Source organism: Mustela nivalis (genome assembly GCF_964662115.1).
Source record: "Mustela nivalis genome assembly, chromosome: 17".
Classification (NCBI taxonomy): Eukaryota; Metazoa; Chordata; class Mammalia; order Carnivora; family Mustelidae; genus Mustela; species Mustela nivalis.
This window is the reverse complement of record NC_139036.1, coordinates 18,637,770-18,655,963: the sequence shown is the minus strand read 5'-3', so window position 1 is coordinate 18,655,963 and position 18,194 is coordinate 18,637,770. Positions and strand designations below refer to the sequence as shown.

General features: G+C 43.1%; 1 protein-coding gene across 2 annotated transcripts in view; it reads left to right on the top strand.

Moving 5' to 3' along the window:
• The window catches only part of VPS53 (VPS53 subunit of GARP complex), a 137,702-nt gene that overhangs the window by 32,561 nt on the left and 86,947 nt on the right, over positions 1–18,194 (top strand). For both annotated transcript variants that reach the window (XM_082707067.1, XM_082707068.1), the window contains exons 5-7: positions 4,216–4,302; positions 8,003–8,118; positions 9,827–9,946. In XM_082707067.1, coding sequence (XP_082563193.1) covers positions 4,216–4,302; positions 8,003–8,118; positions 9,827–9,946 — 323 coding nt within the window. The remainder of the gene's footprint in view (positions 1–4,215; positions 4,303–8,002; positions 8,119–9,826; positions 9,947–18,194) is intronic.

Genomic DNA, 18,194 nt, shown 5'->3' with positions numbered 1-18,194 from the left:
GTGAGAATTTGTGGCAAGAGTATAGATTTGAAAAATAGCAGTTTTAATAGCATTTTAAAATTATTAATTTATTAATGTATTATTAATTTAAGTTATTAATTAAAATAGCATATTTAAAGTACTCCCTACTTTTACTGCTATTATTTTAAAACATTCTGGCTTAAATCGTAGTTTGTGAAGTTGTGGCCTTCACAGTGAATATGTGGCGTCCCTTCCTTCTCTTTCTCTCCTCCTCCCAAGTGAATGAACAGACAAACAAAAGCCAGTGCTGGCGATGGGCTCTCTGGGCTCCCACAACATTCTGTACATATCTTTATCATATCTCAGTGTTTTACTATTTATTATCTTATTTGCCTTATTAGAATATAAACTCCTTGAGAGCAGGAATTACATTTTTTATCCCTGCATCTCTAGTATCATGTTTGTTGATTGAATAAAGTGGATATTAAAATTTGTTCTAGTTCCTGAGCAGCATGGCCAAACACAATGATTTAGCAGTTATTTCTGAAGGAAAAATTATGATCTAGTGTTTACAGATATCTGAGATAATCTAAAAATATAGTTTATTCAAAGACAATCATAGAAAAATTCCTTTCATAAATGGAGAGGAGAGGAATATATGGAAGGTTCTGGGGTGGATGAAATTTTATATACATATATATAAAGTATATATATGAAAAATACATAATTGTGTGTGTGTATATATATGTGTATACACACACACACACACACACACACACACCTATATATGAGTGAATAATTTACTACTCTAGCTACGGTTTTATAAAATTTGATAGCATAGCAAGGTAAAACATTTTCCTGTCTCATTGTCTAGGTTAATTAGCCTGTATTTTTTTCAGTATGGGAGGATTGCAAAACTGAATTATATTGCTTGAAAGAAGGTCTGCAGTTGAAATGCTGGCATAGCCAGAACTACTGTGGTTAATGTATTTGTTACCTAACTTTCCTGAGAGCAAAGATGGAGTGTGTATGTGTGTGTGTGTGTGTGTACCCCATGATGGATTTTAAAATTCAACTTAATAAATGTATTGAGAGCCTACTGTAGTATTCTAGGCACTGCCTTCAGTGCCAGTAAGTCACAATGAATGAGATACATCCATCCCTGTTAGGGATGTCATGGTCCAACCAAAAGACACATCCCCCTCAAAATTATTAAAAATGTTAAGTATGCATAAAGGGTCAGAGACACCCAGATGATGAATGAATTGATTCCACCGTGTGCTGCATGTGTGTTTACAGGCGAGGGCACTGGGAGGGAAGGGGAAGAAGTGGCATTTGAACTAGGCCATGGGATACAGCAGAGATTTGCACACTGTTGGTGGCTGTGTTGAACATTTTATTTTGAAACTTCCCTCCTTTGGTTGTAAATGGAGATTTGGTATTTTTTATTCCTTTTTATCATTTTAATATTGGTAGGACTTGGTTTGTCATAATCTTAGGAAGCCTGAAGTTGGGTGATAATGGTAGTAAGCAGCGCTCGAAAGACTCTTGCTTATATGCTGGTTTTGAGGAGGTGAATTTTAGAAATGAGGAAGTGAATTCTTGGGATGGGGAGGTGGAATGAGTAGACGAGGATTCACTCAGGGAGGGGCTTAGGGTAGGAATCATCAGATAGTGGGCAGCCCTGTGGTCATAATGAGAAGGAAAGTCATGGTCAAGGGAACATTATATGTGCATGTCTCTTTGTGTCTGTGCAGAGGTGCAGCATGCATTTGCTTGGGTCGTCCTGAGCCCTGGAAATAAACCTAATATTTGTGCAGTTTTTTACACCTGTTATGTCACTAAGCCTTCCCCGGAACCGTGGAAGTAAGTGCCATTATCACCACTTTGCAGATGAGGAAACAGATGCCCAGAGAAGTTGCACACAGAGTGAGATGGCAGAGGCAGGCCTCACACTGCTGCCTGCTGGCTGGAAAACACAGGGTTTTCTCGCACCACCACAGCCAATTTGGGGGTGCTGAGTCCTAGAATGAGAAGGGCAGGATGGCATGAAACTGGGAGAAAAGATGGCCAAGTGAGTCACCCTCTCGGGACAGAATGGGGTTGAGAGAAGCTGCTCAGTGTGACCCATTTCCATTTCGTCTCATCTTTCGATCATTTCCTACTTTGTAGGTAACATTTCCCAAGTTAGGAATTTGGGGCTCCAGGAGCAATGCCAACTCTTGTTTGAAGACCAGACCTTCTGATGATTAAGATCCTATGTCCAGGTGGCAGAAATCACGAGTGTAAAACTCCTTTGCTCACAAACCTTTGTAGATACAAGTGAAGCGATCCAGCAGGGAGAACATGCGCCGACCTGGTCTGCCCCAGGAGGGGGTATAAGCCGCTGCCAGAATAATGTCCCCTCAGGCTCAGCCACAGTGGACTAAAGGAACGGCTTCTCAGAGGACCTTCTGGACATGCATGTTAGAAGCCGTAACACAGTCATGTGCGACAGCTCAGCGTATGCATCTCCTGTTTGGGATTGAGCCGCACACAGGGCAAGGAACTCCAGAAGCAACAAGGAGTCCCAGTATCAGAAGTGGACAGCCTGGGAAACCTACAAAGGAAAGGAAGGCACAAACCCTGCCTCCAGCCAGGAAAGAATTTGCAGAAGAAGCCAACCCGCGTTTGTTTTGGGGGGATTTTTTTTTTTAAGTGCAAAGAGAAGACGTGTGAGTTTGTGGTCCAGAGGTAGCTTTTTCATTGGGTATAGCTGGACACAGGAGTCCAAATCATTCTGTCCAGGCTTCTGTTCTTCTCCCTTTGTCTCGGCTCTGTGGGGTGGCGCTGTCAGGGAGCATGACTGCTTCCCTATGCAGGCTGCGAGGGCCGCACACGGCTCTAGGCTTACACTGGCCTTATCGTTACATTCAGAGAGGGCTTGTGAGGACTGGTTGGGACAGGCCACTCTTCAGTCCAACGTAAATAAAGTATGTTTGATGAAATGCAGCGTTAGTTGTTCTGGCTGCCGCATCTTTTCCAAGTACAAATGTTCTGCACATGTGTGGTTTTAGCACCCTGACAACTCCGCGAACATTGCTTCCCCTACTCACAGACATGACCATGGCTTAGCGTACTTTTAATGTGTGGCATCTATCTTCTCAGTTTTCCAGTAAGAAGCCTTTGGCTCACCATTAGTTTGTTTTTTGATGTGTTTTTTTTTTTTTTAAAGATTTTATTTATTTGACAGAGATCACAAGTAGGCAGAGAGGGAGGCAGGGAGAGAAGGGGAAGCAGGCTCCCCGCTGAGCAGGGAGCTCTTTGCGGGGCTCGGTCCCAGGACCCTGGGATCATGACCTGAGCCAAAGGTAGAGGCTTTGATGCCCTGATTAACCCACTAAGCCACCCAGGCGCCCCTCACCGTTAGTTTTAAGTGTCTCTTTCTAACTTCATGTCATAGGTTTCTAAACAGGGTACTAGAAACGTCTGTAAGGTTTGCCACAGTTCTGGAATCCCCAGGTATGGTTGATTTTGTTGAAAGTACAGTCTGCTGGAACTTTCAAGATTCAGAATTTCTCCCAACTTACAGCCACCTGTGTCTCTCTATAAGCTTTGATGGTTATTATGGATGTGTGCATGTACAAACAGATGCACAAAAAGGCACAAATGTGCATGTCTTATTTATGTGTTGTTATCAATAATGTAATAATCCCTAAGGGATGAAACACTGCAATAAGACGAAATCAGAGAGGGAGACAAACCGTAAGACTCTTCTGACTATAAGAAATAAACTGAGGGCTGCTAGAGGGGAGGGTGAGTAGGGTGAGATGGGGTAACTGGATGATGGGCATTAAGGAGGACACGTGATGTAATGAGCCTTGGGTGTCATATGCAACTGATGAATCACTGAACTCTACATCTGAAACTAATAATACACTCTGGGTTAATTAATTGAATTTAATAAATAAAATTAATAAAATAAAACTAAATAAAATAAAAAAGTTTTTTAAAAACCTGTAGTAATCCCTGAGATGGATGGAGGGAGCTCATTTTTTAAATTAAAACTTTATGATTCAGATTGGCAAGAATCCTGTGTATTTGCCTGTATCTGAATGCTAGAGTCTGTCTACCGCTTGGGCGCTGTGAAATTGTCCACACAAGTATAGTGAATCCAGAGAGCTTTGTGGTAGTTTTCTTCTGAAACTAGACATGATTATGGGTTAATGACTGGTGCTGTCTTGTGTTGCTTCATGTTTGTCATTCTTACTCTAGGCACTTGAAGAGGCTCAGAAAGCTATTCAGCAACTCTTTGGCAAAATCAAAGATATCAAAGACAAAGCAGAAAAATCAGAGCAAATGGTGAGTTTCGTTTTCTTCCAAACTTTCTTGCACTCGAAGAGAAAGTTCAGTTCTTGTCCAGTCATTCTGATTACTGGGCTTTTTCTCCCACTCACTGCCAGCCACAGCACCCACATCTCTGAATCAAGGCCTGGGAGTACCTTCCAGATCGATTCAAGAGGAGCTGCTAGACATACGGTGACTCACCTCCCAGCTGCCCTGCAGTTGCAGCCCTATTTTTAAATGGAAAAAGTTTTCTTCTTCTCTCCCCAAAATAGTTTTCTAGTCATTTCGGATTCCTTTCGCTGGCATTTTTATATGTCATATATTTCTCAGTTGAGATACACGACATATAATATGGTGTAGCGTGAAAACTGCTACTGGATCTGGGAGGAGGGGGTGCGTCTCCTGCCACGATACGTGCTTATGGTTTTGATTAAGTTCTCCCTTGACAAATTTGTGTTTCCTGGTGATGTACACAGGAGGCCTATCTGCTCATTGGGAATCCAGCCTACCCCACTCCTGCTCCGTGAGGGGACACCATAGGGGACACCGTAAAATGTTAGCTCCTGCACTCACATTCTGACCACATAGTGTTGTATCTCTGAATTATGTCTGAATTCCAGTTTCTTCAGGTGCAAAATAAGTATGATAACACCTGCCTTAAATGACTATTGGAAAATTAAATGTATGAAGGGCACTGAGCATAGTACTAAGCTTGTGACTAAAGTCATTACTTAAGTCATTTCCCCCCCTACTTCTTTTGGTTACAGAAACTCCCGAATCCTTCTTGCCCTACATCCTCTTCTGATTTATTACAGAACTGCTGTCACCTTTCTGTGTGTCCTGCAGCTCTCTTTCAGTGGCCATTTGGCAAGATAGGGAAGGATATGGAGTGGGAGGGGGATGGACAGCTTGACAGAGTGGTGCAGCACACAACCTCTGAAGGCAGGCTGCCTGCGTTGGGATCCAGCACCTATACTTACAAACCATGGCAAGTCAATCAACCCATCTGTGCCTGGTTTCATCACTGTAAAATGGAGGTAATAGTCCTGGGTACATCCCAGGATTGTGGGGATTAATTGAGATCACGTGTGACACCCACAGCCCCTGAGTGAGAATCGGTTGTTGCTGTTCTTACCGTCAGCTCTTCTCTTCCTCCTTCCAGGCAGGCAGTGTTACGGGCCTTAACTACCAAAGGAGGGGTCAGAGGAACAGAACCCTTTCATCAGAGGGAAGATATGAATATTTGTGCTTTGTCGCAGAATTCAGTAGGCTTTGAGAGGCAGCTGTCATCTGAGAGGGATTCAGATTTATGGTTCTTTCCCCAAGGATGTGTTGCCTCAGCACCATCCACTGTTCACTGAAGAGCGAGAGTTAGTAGATGTTTTATTTTCCAGCAGTTTGCTCTCCTGGCTCGTGCTTTGCTAAAGGGAGGAAGAAGAGGGACTGGAGAGAGAATGGATGTTCGTTGAGCTTCTTCAGGGTGCCAGCTACTGTCATAGATATCCTTTGATACAAGTAATCTAATTTAGCTTTCACAGCAACTTAATCAACTAGGTTTTATTATCATTATTATTTTATGATTACCCATTTTTTAAAAAAGATTTTATATATTGGGGCACCTGGATGGCTTAGTTGGTTAAGCATCTGCCTTGGGCTTAGATCTGGATCACAGGGCCCTGGCCCCCAAGGCAAACGCGTAACTGAATGAGACACAGAGGTGCCCCTGTGATTATCCATCTTACAGGTGAGGAAACCGACTCAGTGAAGCTAAGGAGCTTATTCTAGGACACAGAGTTGGTGAGTGGAAGAGCTGAGATTCAACCCTAAAGCTGCCTAACTCCAAAACCTACCATAGCATGTTTTGTCCTTTTTTGGCTGCCCCTGGCTACAGTTCAGGCACATTAACTCCAGGTATAATGATCCCTGTGACTTTGACCTGAGCATCCTTTGCATGAACTCCGTTTGTTCAGGAAAGACAGGATATGTGATGGGGAGAGACGGAAGGTACTGGGAATGGAGAAACCAGTCACTTCTGGTGCAGAGCTCCAGGGAGGGCCTGAAGGATGAGGATGAGTAGACAGGGGCAGTTTTTGTGATGAGGCACAGAAAGAATATTTAGTGGCTGAATAATGATATGGGAATGAGAAGAGTCACAGATGACTGTGATTCTTAATGCAATAGTCAAAGACTTCTGAGGAAGCTCAGAAGAGGTGCAGGGATTTTTCTGTAGAAAAGTGGGTGATGAGTCAGTGTTGGAAGTGGGTTATCAGATCCTAGGACCAAACTCCTATACTAGTTCACTGTACCACTCCTGATCTTGTTTTTCCCTAAGCTCAGTTATTCCGGGAAGAAGTTCTCAGCCTATTCCCATACCCCTGCTCCTACCCCCAGGGAACAGATGTAGAGATACTTTGATGGCCTGAGAGTAACAGGGAGAGGGGGCTTGATGGGGGGAGTCCCTGTGAGAGAGACTTTTACTGCCAAGATCCAGGTCAGCTTAGCAGGTTTGTGGGTGTGGAACAAAGCTGTGAAGGTCATCATCTTTACTTTATGGGTTCACCCAGGGTGATCAAACTCTGAAAAACCGGATCATGTGAACCTAACTCCCCACGTTTTTCACTTTTAATGAGAGCTGGGTCTTTCCAGGGACTAGAATATTTGTGTCTAGTGTCCAGGGCACTCCCCTTCCTTCTAGGTATCAAAGAACCTGGGAAACCAAATTGCTCTTCAGAAAGTTTCTTGGTCAACATGAGCTCAGGCAGTCTAGTTGGACATTCTGCCTAGATGTTAGTAAAGTTGGAGAACTGTTCCCACTTTTATTACTGAATGTGCTTTTCTAGTGACTAAAATATACTTGTTTTCCAGGTAGAGTTTATTTCTCTTGGATCTACTGGGTCAACAGTGTCTGAATTTTACTTCCCCAGTTATCTTCTTGCTCCTGAAGACTTCACAGTACATGTTAGGCATATGTTACATTATTTTAGTCTTCTTGAGATTTGAGATCAAGTCTTTCTTTGCTGGGGATCGGGCAGTAAACCTTGGTTTCATGAATAAAGATCATTTCAACAGAATTAGTCGCCTAATACTATCCATTCTGTATTGAACCTGGTGGCCCTCCTGTCAGAAAGCATACTTTCCTGATCTTGTTCCAGAGCAGACGTGCCAAACTTGGCTCCTGGACCCTGTAAGCTCCATACTAAATTGCCATTTGGATCGATTCTTTTGGGGTGAAAAACAAAGTTCATTTAGTTCTCACAGTTGAGGATTTTGTACCTCTGGGTAAAAAGTCTTCTGAAGAAATGCCAGATGAGGTTTAAATGGACTGATTGGAAGGTATTTCAATTTTATATGATGAGAATGTCTGTGTTTTCTCCAGGGGCTAACCTCAGTTTTTTTTGTTTTTTGTTTTTCCTTGCTTCATTTGCCTTATTTTCTTGTGGAGCTACTTGCAGATGGATTTCCATGTTTCTTTTTTTTTTTTTTTTTTAGATTTTATTTGACAGAGAGTGAGAAATCACAAGTAGGCAGAGAGAGAGAGGGGAGGAAGCAGGCTCCCTGTGGAGCAGAGAGACCGACGCGGGGCTCGATCCCAGGACCCTGGGATCATGACCTGAGCTGAAGGCAGAGGCTTTAACCCACTGAGCCACCCAGGCGCCCCGGATTTCCATGTTTCTAAACCTTCTTCCTTTTTCTCCTGTGGTTTCTCACTCCATAGGTTAAAGAAATCACCCGTGATATTAAACAGCTAGATCATGCCAAACGCCACCTGACCACGTCGATCACAACACTGAACCATCTGCACATGTTAGCAGGTGGTGTGGATTCCCTCGAGTAAGCAGCGTCCACTTTCTCTTTGGGGTCCTCAGGAAATGAACGTGCCATGTAAAGAAAATGGCATCATAGGTATTTTACTCAGCCAGGGAAGGCTCACTCTTCTGCCCCACTTCCTGCAAATTGGTCTCAAGTGTTTAGTCACCATTTGGCTTTGTGCCCTCTGGTGTTCAAAATGTCACAAACACCTGAAAGTCTGAAGTGAGTTGCAAGTGAGTGTGGAAGGGACCCAGACAATGTGTGGAGAATGATTCCAAGAATACGGCTCGTTTAAATGTGGTGGATCTCTACCATTAAGGCCAGCAGAGTCATTCGGGACCATACTCTGTCCCTATAGCCCCTGCCTGGGCAAGTTTTCCTACTTGTGTTGGGCTCAGTTGCAATGCTGTTGGATGTTCTGTATAGAAACAGGGATTTAAAAAAGAAAGGAAGCAAGAAAGAGAGAGAAAGTGAGAGAGAGAGAAAAAGAAAGTCTTGATTTATCATTCATTCCTTTTTTTTTTTTTTTAACCCACTTTTTCAAAGACGGTTGCATCCTGTTTGGTTTATAGAGGAGCTGTAAGGAATGATGGCTGAGGACATTAGAAGTAGTATTCAAAGGAGGCACTGGTTATTTACCATAAGAGGCAATCCAAACGCCTCTTTTACCAGCAAGATTCTGACGTGGCTGAGAATTTGCCCTGCCCCAGCCTCAGTAGTGTCTCATGTGTAGACCAAGAAAGAACATCTTCACAGAAATTTAGATGCAGTGTCTGAAGCTGGGAAGTGGACAGGGTCAGACTCCTTCCTGGTCTCTCCAGGAAGGTTATGAGCTCCAGCAAACCCTAGTCTATTCTCCTGTGAGTAGTGATCAGAGATATGAGCCAGCCAGCGGTAGACTAGAAGAGCAGTTTCCTTGTCCCTTGCTCCAGATGCTCCAGATGTCTCTTCCCACCAGACTATCCGACCAGGCTGCAGTAGCACCATAACACCAAGTTGGTTTGAAGATCCTGTCTTTTTAAATGCCTCCTTTTTTTTTTTTTTTAATGTTTCTTAAGGGAGGTTGTATATTGAACATTTAATTTAAAACTCCAACCCTAATAAAAAATTTAGATCTACAAATTTGACCTTCCCAGTGCTTTTATTAGCATCCTTTTATTTAAGCTTTATTAACCATAGGGAAAGTAGACATGTCTGGGAGAGTTGCTTAGCATTGGCTTTACACCTACAGCTTTGAGTTAACATATAAATGCCTAAAAATGTCCTTTGTTGTATCTTGGGAAGATGTGTTTGGTTTGCCCATATGCTGTAATCCTTAGATAGTAACATTCCTATCCCTATTTTCTGTCAAAAGTCTGCTAATCCCGTAATACCCAACCCAAATCCATAGTCTTCCCAGATTCTGTGTCCCCACCCAATGAGAATCTATCACCCACACATTCTTTTGTACCCCCCATAGGACATAATGTGTATTTCTGTTGAGAACTCAATTTATCCCACTCATGTACTTGGCTGTGTCTCTCTTACTAAGTGATATCACTTTGAGGCGTTTGATTAGTTCTTTTTTTTTCCCCCACCTCCAGTGTGCAAGACCATATACAATTAGCGCTTAGTAAATGGTTACCACATCAAGTTGATGTCTGTTTTGGAGCTCAAAGTAGGTTGTTCCATATCTGTATCTTGTGTCTTTCGGGTGTTTCTAGATTCTCAACTTCTTATTCCCTTGCAGAGTTATGACCAGGCGAAGACAATATGGAGAAGTTGCTAATCTTCTTCAGGGTGTGATGAATGTTCTGGAGCACTTCCACAAGTATATGGGAATTCCACAGATCCGGCAGCTTTCCGAAAGGTAAAATGTCGCTGGAGAAGACAGTCTTCTGCTTTAGAGGAAGATGGCGCTGGGCTGTGCTTCAGCAGCTAGCTCAGTATGTTCACTGCAGCATCTTCTTGTAAGAGAGACCCTCAGATGTCATGTCATGTAACTTGGTGGAATATAGATGTCTACACCCCTTTCCCACTCCTTACTATGTCTTCTAAAGCAATCTCTCTTAGATTGCTGCTGGCCTGGCATCATTGGAGGGGCAGCTGGCGAATTATGTAGGTGGACATCCACATTTGTGAGGAAAACTGTTCCAGTTGTTTGTTTCCTTATAACAAACCACCACCACATTTAATGGCTCACAACAACAAGTATTTCACTTGTGTAATTTAACCTGCCTCAGCAGGAATGTCTCTCACTTCCGCTCCATGCGGCATCAGCTGGGATGGGTCAGGAGGGGGCCTGAGGGATCCAGGGCTCACTCTGGTGGCTGGCTAGTTGGTGCTTGTTGTCTGCTGGGAGCTCGGCTGGGTTGTGTTCCATGGGCTGCTTGGTCTTCCTCACGGTTAGGTGGCTGGGTCCCAAGAATGGGCCTCCCAAGAGAACTAGGCCTTGGAAGTCACTGTGGGAGGGAGTCACAAGGCAGCCAGGATTAGAGGAAGGAACGTAGTCTCCCCACAGCCCCTCACTTGGAGGAACAGCAAAGTCTCATTGACAAAAAGAGCACGTGGGACAGGCTGTACTGTTGTGGCAGTTTTTGGAAAGTCTCATTTGCCACTAGAACTTCAGATGTGACAAAATGATGACTTCACCTCTTCTTTTCTTCCTACTTCTTGGGAGTTTCAGTCCCAGATTCAGAGCCAGTAGGAAGGAGACTTGATACTTAGAAGGAAGGTGAAGATTCTAAAGGAGAATAAGAGAGGAGTAAATTGAGCGTGTTTTCTATTAGAAATAGCCGCAGCGAGAATACTGAGGAGGCAGAGATGGTCACAATTGACGAATCCTAATCTTTCTTGAACAAAGAAGAGACAAAGGGGCTGGGCCCTTGACAGCAGCCAGCATTCTCATTTCCGTCTTCTTAATCAGGCCTGATTGCCACAGGCCTCTTTTTCCTTAAGTTTCTATATTTTTAATCATGTAAGCAATTATGTAAGTAATATAGGTATGCATTTTCTTTATTTAAAAAAAAGCCAAATAAATATACAGATGGAACTGAAGTCCCCTTTAGCTTTCCTTGAGATCCTAGTGCTGCTTGTACAGGCAGTGACAGTAGTGACTATTATCAAGTGAATGTGGATTCCTCTTGATTTTTATCTGTGCACTTATAGAAATCTGTAGTTTCAGTTTGTGGGTTTGGGCTGTTTGGTTTTAAATAAATGGTTTCACACCATATGCTTCATTCTGAAACTTACTTTTTGGTTTTACCCTCACGATGTATTTTAGAGATTCTCCACATTGATATACAAACGTACCTTGTTCTTTTTATTCTTCTAAATTTATTTTATTTTTTTAAAGATTTTATTTTTGCGAGAGAAAGAACGAATGCACAAAAGTGAAAGAGAGAGAGCACAAATGGAGGGGAGAGGCAGAGGGAGAAGCAGACTCCCCACTGGGCAGGGAACTCGACGTGGGACTTGATCCCAAGAACCTGGAATCATGACCTGAGCCAAAGGCAGATGCTTAACCAACTAAGCAACTCAAGTGCCCCTACCTCATTCTTTATAATTGATGCCTGGAATTCTGTAGTATAACATCCACAGATTATTTAATAATTTTCCTATCACTAGGTTGTTTGCTTCTAATCTTTAAAAGTGATCCCTTTTTGCACATCGATAAATATTTCCCTAGGAAAGATTATGTCATGGGTAAAGTCCAGTTAAAATTTTAATAACCACTGCACGTTTGCCTTCCCAAGAGGCCTTATCTGTTTTATAGTACCATCTGCAGAGTATGTGAGTGCCCACTCCCCATACCTTCAAGAAAGCTTTATATTGTCATTTTTCCTGTTTTATTTAACTGGTGGATGAAAAATAGCATCGTGTTCCTTTCATTTCCATTTCCCTGGTGACTACTGAGACTAGTTATCTTTTGATTATTGGCCGTTTGTGTTTCCTCTGAAATGCCTGTTACCCGTTGCCTTTTTGTCTGTTGAGTTATTTATTTATTTCTTATTGTTTCTATATATTCTGGACATTGATACTTTGTCAGAGCTGGTAGATCTTGCCTGTAAAACCATCTGGGTGTGTTACTCTCTTAAAGGTAGATCTTTGACTCTCGCTGTGATTTCTTCCATGGTTATTAATTGGTCTATTCGGGTTTCTTATTTCTTTTTTTTCTTTTGTTTAAATCATGTTAATATATACATAAAATATACCATGTTAATAATTTTCAAGTGTGCAACTCAACGGTGTTAATTATATTCACAATATTATACAACCATCACCACTTCTATTTCTAAAACTTTTTCATTACCCCAAACAGAAACTCTTATCCATTAAAGAGTAACGCCCATTATCTCCTTTCCCATCTCTGGGAACCTGTGTTCTATTTTATGTTTCTCTGAGTTGCCTAGTGTAAGTACCTCATATAAATGGAATCAAACAATATTTGTTCTTTTGTGTCTGGCTTATTTTACTTAGTAAAATGTTTCAGGGTTTATCCGTGTTGTAGAATGTCTCAGAATTTCATACCTTTTTAAGGCTGAATATTTCATTGTATATATACACTACATTTTGTTCATCCATTCATCTGTGGGTGGATACACAGATTGCTTCTACCCATTAGCTGTTGTATGATAGACTGGGCGAATCTTTGGTCTGGCATTTCTTGTTGCCTGTTAAAAATCTGGTCAATCTGATTCTTAACTCCTTAATAAGGTCATCTATTTTCATTTCATTTTTCTTTTGCTGTGGAAGCCTTTGAGATTAGGGAGAGGGGCTGGTCAGGAATTTTACTAGGATATAGGTCTCTTTTCCTTCATGTTGCTCTGTACTTACCATATCTTCAGTCCGAAGACTCATGAGTTTCTTAAGTTCTGAGGAATCACTTTCTTCTGTTTCTTTGAGTAGTTTCTGTGCTTTGTTCTCTATGCTTTCTCTTTGTGGAATTTCTATTATGTGAATACGGGAACTTTTAAGTCTTTCTCTCTTTCTTTCTTTAGGGAGGATGGGGGGGTGATACAGAGGGAGAGGGCGAGAGAGATTCTGAAGCAGACTCCATGCCCAGTGCAGAGCCCAGCACAGGGCTTGATCCCACAACTTTGACTGAGATCATGACCCCAGACAAAATCAGGAGTCAGCCACGCAACCAACTGAGCCACCTTGGCACCCCAGATTATATGTATTTTAAAGCTCTGATTTGCCTGTTCTGTTTCTTTGTCCTCTGATAGAAGGTTTTCGGTTTGCTGAGCATGGTAACTCTTTCTTGGCATTGGCATTCCTCCAGTGTTTGGTGATTTCTAACTGAAAGCTCGTTTTTGGCTTTGAGATTCTCTGTCATCCTGATCAGGGTTGCTCTTCTATTACCACCTGCTAAGAGAGGGGTGGAATGTGCTGCTCAGCTAAGAGCCACAGATAGCTCTTCTTAGGTGACATGGGTCTGGAGCTGGAGGAGTTGCCAGGTAGATATGCCAGTGGCTGATCTGCTGGGCTTGGGGGCTCCTTGATCGGCCTGGATGTTGTCAGCCCTCTGGCCACTACGGAGGTTCTCAGACCCATACCCATTCCATGACCTGAGCGTTCAAGGCAGGGATGCAGACCTGGACACCAGCCGGCTTCATTACTCCCCTTGCAAGAGCCCAACATAGCCTGCTGGCATTTACTTTAGGGTCCCTCCTGCTCATGGGATCCACTGTCCTCATGTCTTTCGTTTTTGAAAAACAGTTTTCAGCAGTGGTTTCCTTCTTCAAGCCCGTGCTACCAAGCAGTTCTGAGTTTCTAGCATGCTTCTTCCTTTTTTGCCTGGTTCTGGATTTTTATTAAAACCTTTTTATTATTTCTCAGGATCTGGAGCAGGAAGGGGAGGTTGCAGCATGTGCTCAGTGTGCCATCTTAGAGTGGAAATGCCAGAGAACTATTAGGGAATGTAAGAACAGAGCTTGGCAGAATACTAGGGAAATCACCACCCTTTCCCCCATCCTTCCTAACTCCTTCACACTTAGAACTGGCCAATCGCCATATCACATGGGGGCATGAAGTAGCAAAGAGAGCAGACAAACAGAGCCTTATGAGCTGCCAGAAAGAAGGAGACTCAAATGGAGAAGGCAGACTTGTTCTCAGGGGATAGGGGAGAAGAACGGAAAGGAAGGCACTATCACCTCCCCTTACCCTTGTGACAGTCCAGAGTTGATCTTTTTTTTCTCATTCACTTATTCTTTCCTTCATTTACCTAATAGATACACACTATGGACTTTCTGTGTCCTAGGGCCCGTGCTAGGGTATTGAAAGCACAAAGTAAGAAATACATACTCTGCCCTCAAGGAGTTCACCATTGTTGTGGGCAGAAGAGAGACACTAGTAGAAAATTCTAGTGTGGCATAGATACAACGGAAGTGGTAGATGCAGTACCAGCAATAGCCAGATCTCAGAAGAGAAACTGAAGGACTCAGCCTTTAGGGGCTGAGGGCAGGGTCACAGAAGAATTCAGTTTTCATCTGATCTTAAAAGATCAGTTGGTACTTTGGAGGACAGCATAGTGTGAAAGTCTGCATAGGTAGGTAGAGTCGCATTTTGTACGCCTTGTGAAAGAGTCTATTCTTTATTTTGTGGACAGGAAAGATCTTAAGCAGGGAGGGGCATGATCTCATTTGTGTTTTGTAGTAGCTATAAAGGACTGGAGATTGAGACTATGTTCTAGACCAGAAAAGATAAGAACCTCACCAAGACAGTAACCATGAGGCCAAGGAGATCTGGGGAGGCGTTTGTTATCAGTTGGTTGCATTGGGGCACATGGGTGTCTCAGTTGTTAAGCGTCTGCCTTCAGCTGAGGTTATGGTCCCAGGGTCCTAGGATCGACCCCCGCATTGGGCTTCCTGCTTGGCGGGAGGCCTGCTTCTCCCTCTCTGACTCCCTCTGCTTGTGTTCCCTCTCTCGCTGTCTCTCTCTCTGCCAAATAAATTTTTAAAATATTAAAAAAGAAAAATCGGTTTTGTTGGGCGGCATTATTGGATGGCAGGAATATAGCAGAACTGAATTCTATTCCTAAAAAAGCAATGTAGGGACGAATAAGAGGATGCAGTCTTTTAGGACTCTGCTTTTTAACATTTTTCAAAGAGGTGGTTTTTATAAATTTGAAAGAACTTTGTGATTACTGTTGTAAGACATTCTCCTTGAAAAGAGACAATCTGACATTCTGGTAATGTATTTCAGTGCTCCGAACATTCATTATCATGTAGCGTTGCTGCCAACAGGAGGACTTTTTTCTTTCAGTTCATTTCGCAACTCCTATTAGCAAAAAATTTGTGTAGGTTAATACAGAATAAATATGTGCTATTAAGTAACCCTAAACACAAGAAATCTGGTTTTTAGTGCTTGACTACAATTGTTTTTCAAGAGGTACTCAAAGTTTGAGGAAAGTCCAGATTTCTTATTTTTAGCATCTTTTCTGGTGAATTCTCCTCCCTTATGTTTGCATGGTGATGGTAGAACCATCTGGAAATGATAGAAATAGCTGTTTGTTGGGGGGCAGGGGAGAAGGCAGCAGAGTTATGCTGTGTACATTGCTTCAGTTTCTCCAGTTTAATAGCTTGCTCTCTATAAATCGTAGTAGTCACATGAAAGGTTGTGCTCTGAAACCTTTGCCTGTACATTTGAAATATGAGGTTCATGGGCTTTGATTTGAATGTAGCTATTTCTTCCAGCTACCCTTCTGGAAAATGCTTAAATGTTAATGTAGCATTGAGGGAAAGATTTTTTTTCTTTGATATCATCTTTACATTTCAGAGCCTCCTGGCTTAAGAATATCCATGAGAGCAAATGTTTCTAGTAATCAGTCAGTATTTCCTGAGAAAGAGTAGAAGATTCTTACACTCTCTTGAAACCCATAAAACTCTTGAACTAAAAAATATTTTTCAGAAAAAAAAAAACATATTTTTCGGGACTATAACTAACCTCTTACGTGGGAGAGGTACTTGGCAGGCTGGAGGGGATGGGGGGTTCCATGGTGTAGCAATGAAAGAAATTAGAGAATGAAACGGCCTGACTAGCTGTGTGACTTCAACAAGTCCTTTCTGAAAGAACTTCAGTTTCAAAAGCCTAAGGGTTATGCCTCATTGTCCCCCAGAATCACACTTAAGATTCTGGATTCGGATTCTTTAGAAAGCCTGTCTGTTTGGAAATAGAGCATCTGACTAATCTGACTCATTAGCCATTCTGTCCAGGACAGACTGTGTGTTTAGGAGGTCAGTTCATTGTGAAGTCCTGAGGGTATTTCCCTTGGGGCATTTACAAGGTAATGGAAGCATCAGGATTACTTTATCTACAAATGTCTAAATAATTTTCATAATTTGCTGTATCCTTCTGCTTCCACCCACTGTGCAAACTGATAGCACATGTAGGAAAGGTCACCTTTGTTTTTTGTTTTTGTTTTTTAAATTTATTTGTCTAAGAGAGAGAGGGAACACAAGCAGGGGGAGCAGCAGGCAGAAAGAGAAGCAGGCTCCCTGGTGAGCAAGGAACCCGATGTGGGACTGGATGCCAGGACCCTGGGATCATGACCTGAGCCGAAGGCAGACTCTTAACCCACTGAGCCACCTAGGCGTCCCAGGAAAGGTCATCTTTGAACAGTCCTTCGTCAGATGGTATGGCAGGTGCTAGAAGTCATTGGTTGACCTTCCTTTCTGAGGAGCATAGTGACTCCTTTGTTTTCTAAGTATGATCAACCCTGAGTTGTCACCATCTAAGTGGATGACTTACTTGGATACCGGGAGGAATTTTTATTTACTCTCTTCTCTGTTAGTTGTAGATAGGTTTCTTAATCATTCTTATGAAAATCAGGATAGCTCAACTCTTCTGCTACCAGCGTCTCAGCTGGTCCCATCTGTTTACCATAGGAACTTCCTTTTCTTCGTTAGCAGAGGAAGGAGTGTGGCCAAAGATGTGTTCTTTTAGTGTTGACTTCTTTCTAGGATCCTGTTGAGGCAACTGGTGGTAAAGACTGCTGTTCACGTCTCACCCTGAAAATGCATGGAGGCCTGGTTGGGGTTTATAGATGTCGTCACTAACATCAGTAAGGGGGACATGGTTGCTCTTTCATCCAAGTCATCGATGGACACTTGGAAAACTATGCTTGGAAACAGTTATATTCCATGGAAACGTTTATGTTCCAAAGCCCACTCTTCTGCTCCTGTGTTAGCCATAGGTCTCGCTTTCAGTCACCAGTGCAGGGGTCTGCTGTTGCCAGCTCGCCATGAAGGTGGGTGCAGAGGCATAAGCAGTCCTCCTGAGGACAGGGAGAGGCATCCGGTCCAGGCCTGCATCCCCACCCTCTTACTTCATAAATCTTCTCAGTTGTGGCCCAGGTAAGGGAAATGACTTGTTTACATGTGGCTCGCTGGTGGCAGAGCTAAGTCTAGACTATCTCAAGACATGACTTTGGAAATGGACTGAAGAAGACGATAGGGGGATCTGCCAGTAATACTCTTGTACTTCCCCTGTCTTCTGCACTCTGGAAGTACCCAGCCTTACCATAGGCTCTGGCTGTCTCAGGCACCCCAGCTTTTGCTGGGTGGAGTTGGAGGGGGGAGGGTGTAAAGGGCAGAGGAACCTTCATACCACTGAGGTGCTCAGGAGCCATGAGAGTATGACCAGGAATGTCCCTGACGGGGGGGTAGAACTTCCCCTCCAGGAACTGTCCCTGTGTCTTGGGAGGAACTGGTGCTCTCTCTTTGTGGTGCCAAGAGGCAAGCCGGAGCAGAAGGGCCGGAGGCTCTGGAAGCTCTGTCTTGTGATCGGGCCCAGGGGAGGCTGTCTGCCTGGCCCATTATGTGGAGTCACAAGACCTCTGAGGTAGTTTTACAGAAGCATGTTCTCTGCTCTCCTGTCAGAGCTCACACTCAGGGCATATTTCCCACTGTGCATTCGGCATCTTGAGGTGGCTGGTCCTGCTTATGATCTGGGGGCCGCTCCGGTAACAGCCTTATCTCTGTCACTGAGTGACTAAAGAGGCTACAAAGCCACCTGTAAGAGTGGTTTTAAAAGTTTTGAAGATGGTGAAAAAACCCTGAAAAGTACCTGGAGTAAAGCATAATTATAACGATGCCACAGAAAAAAACCAGATTGTT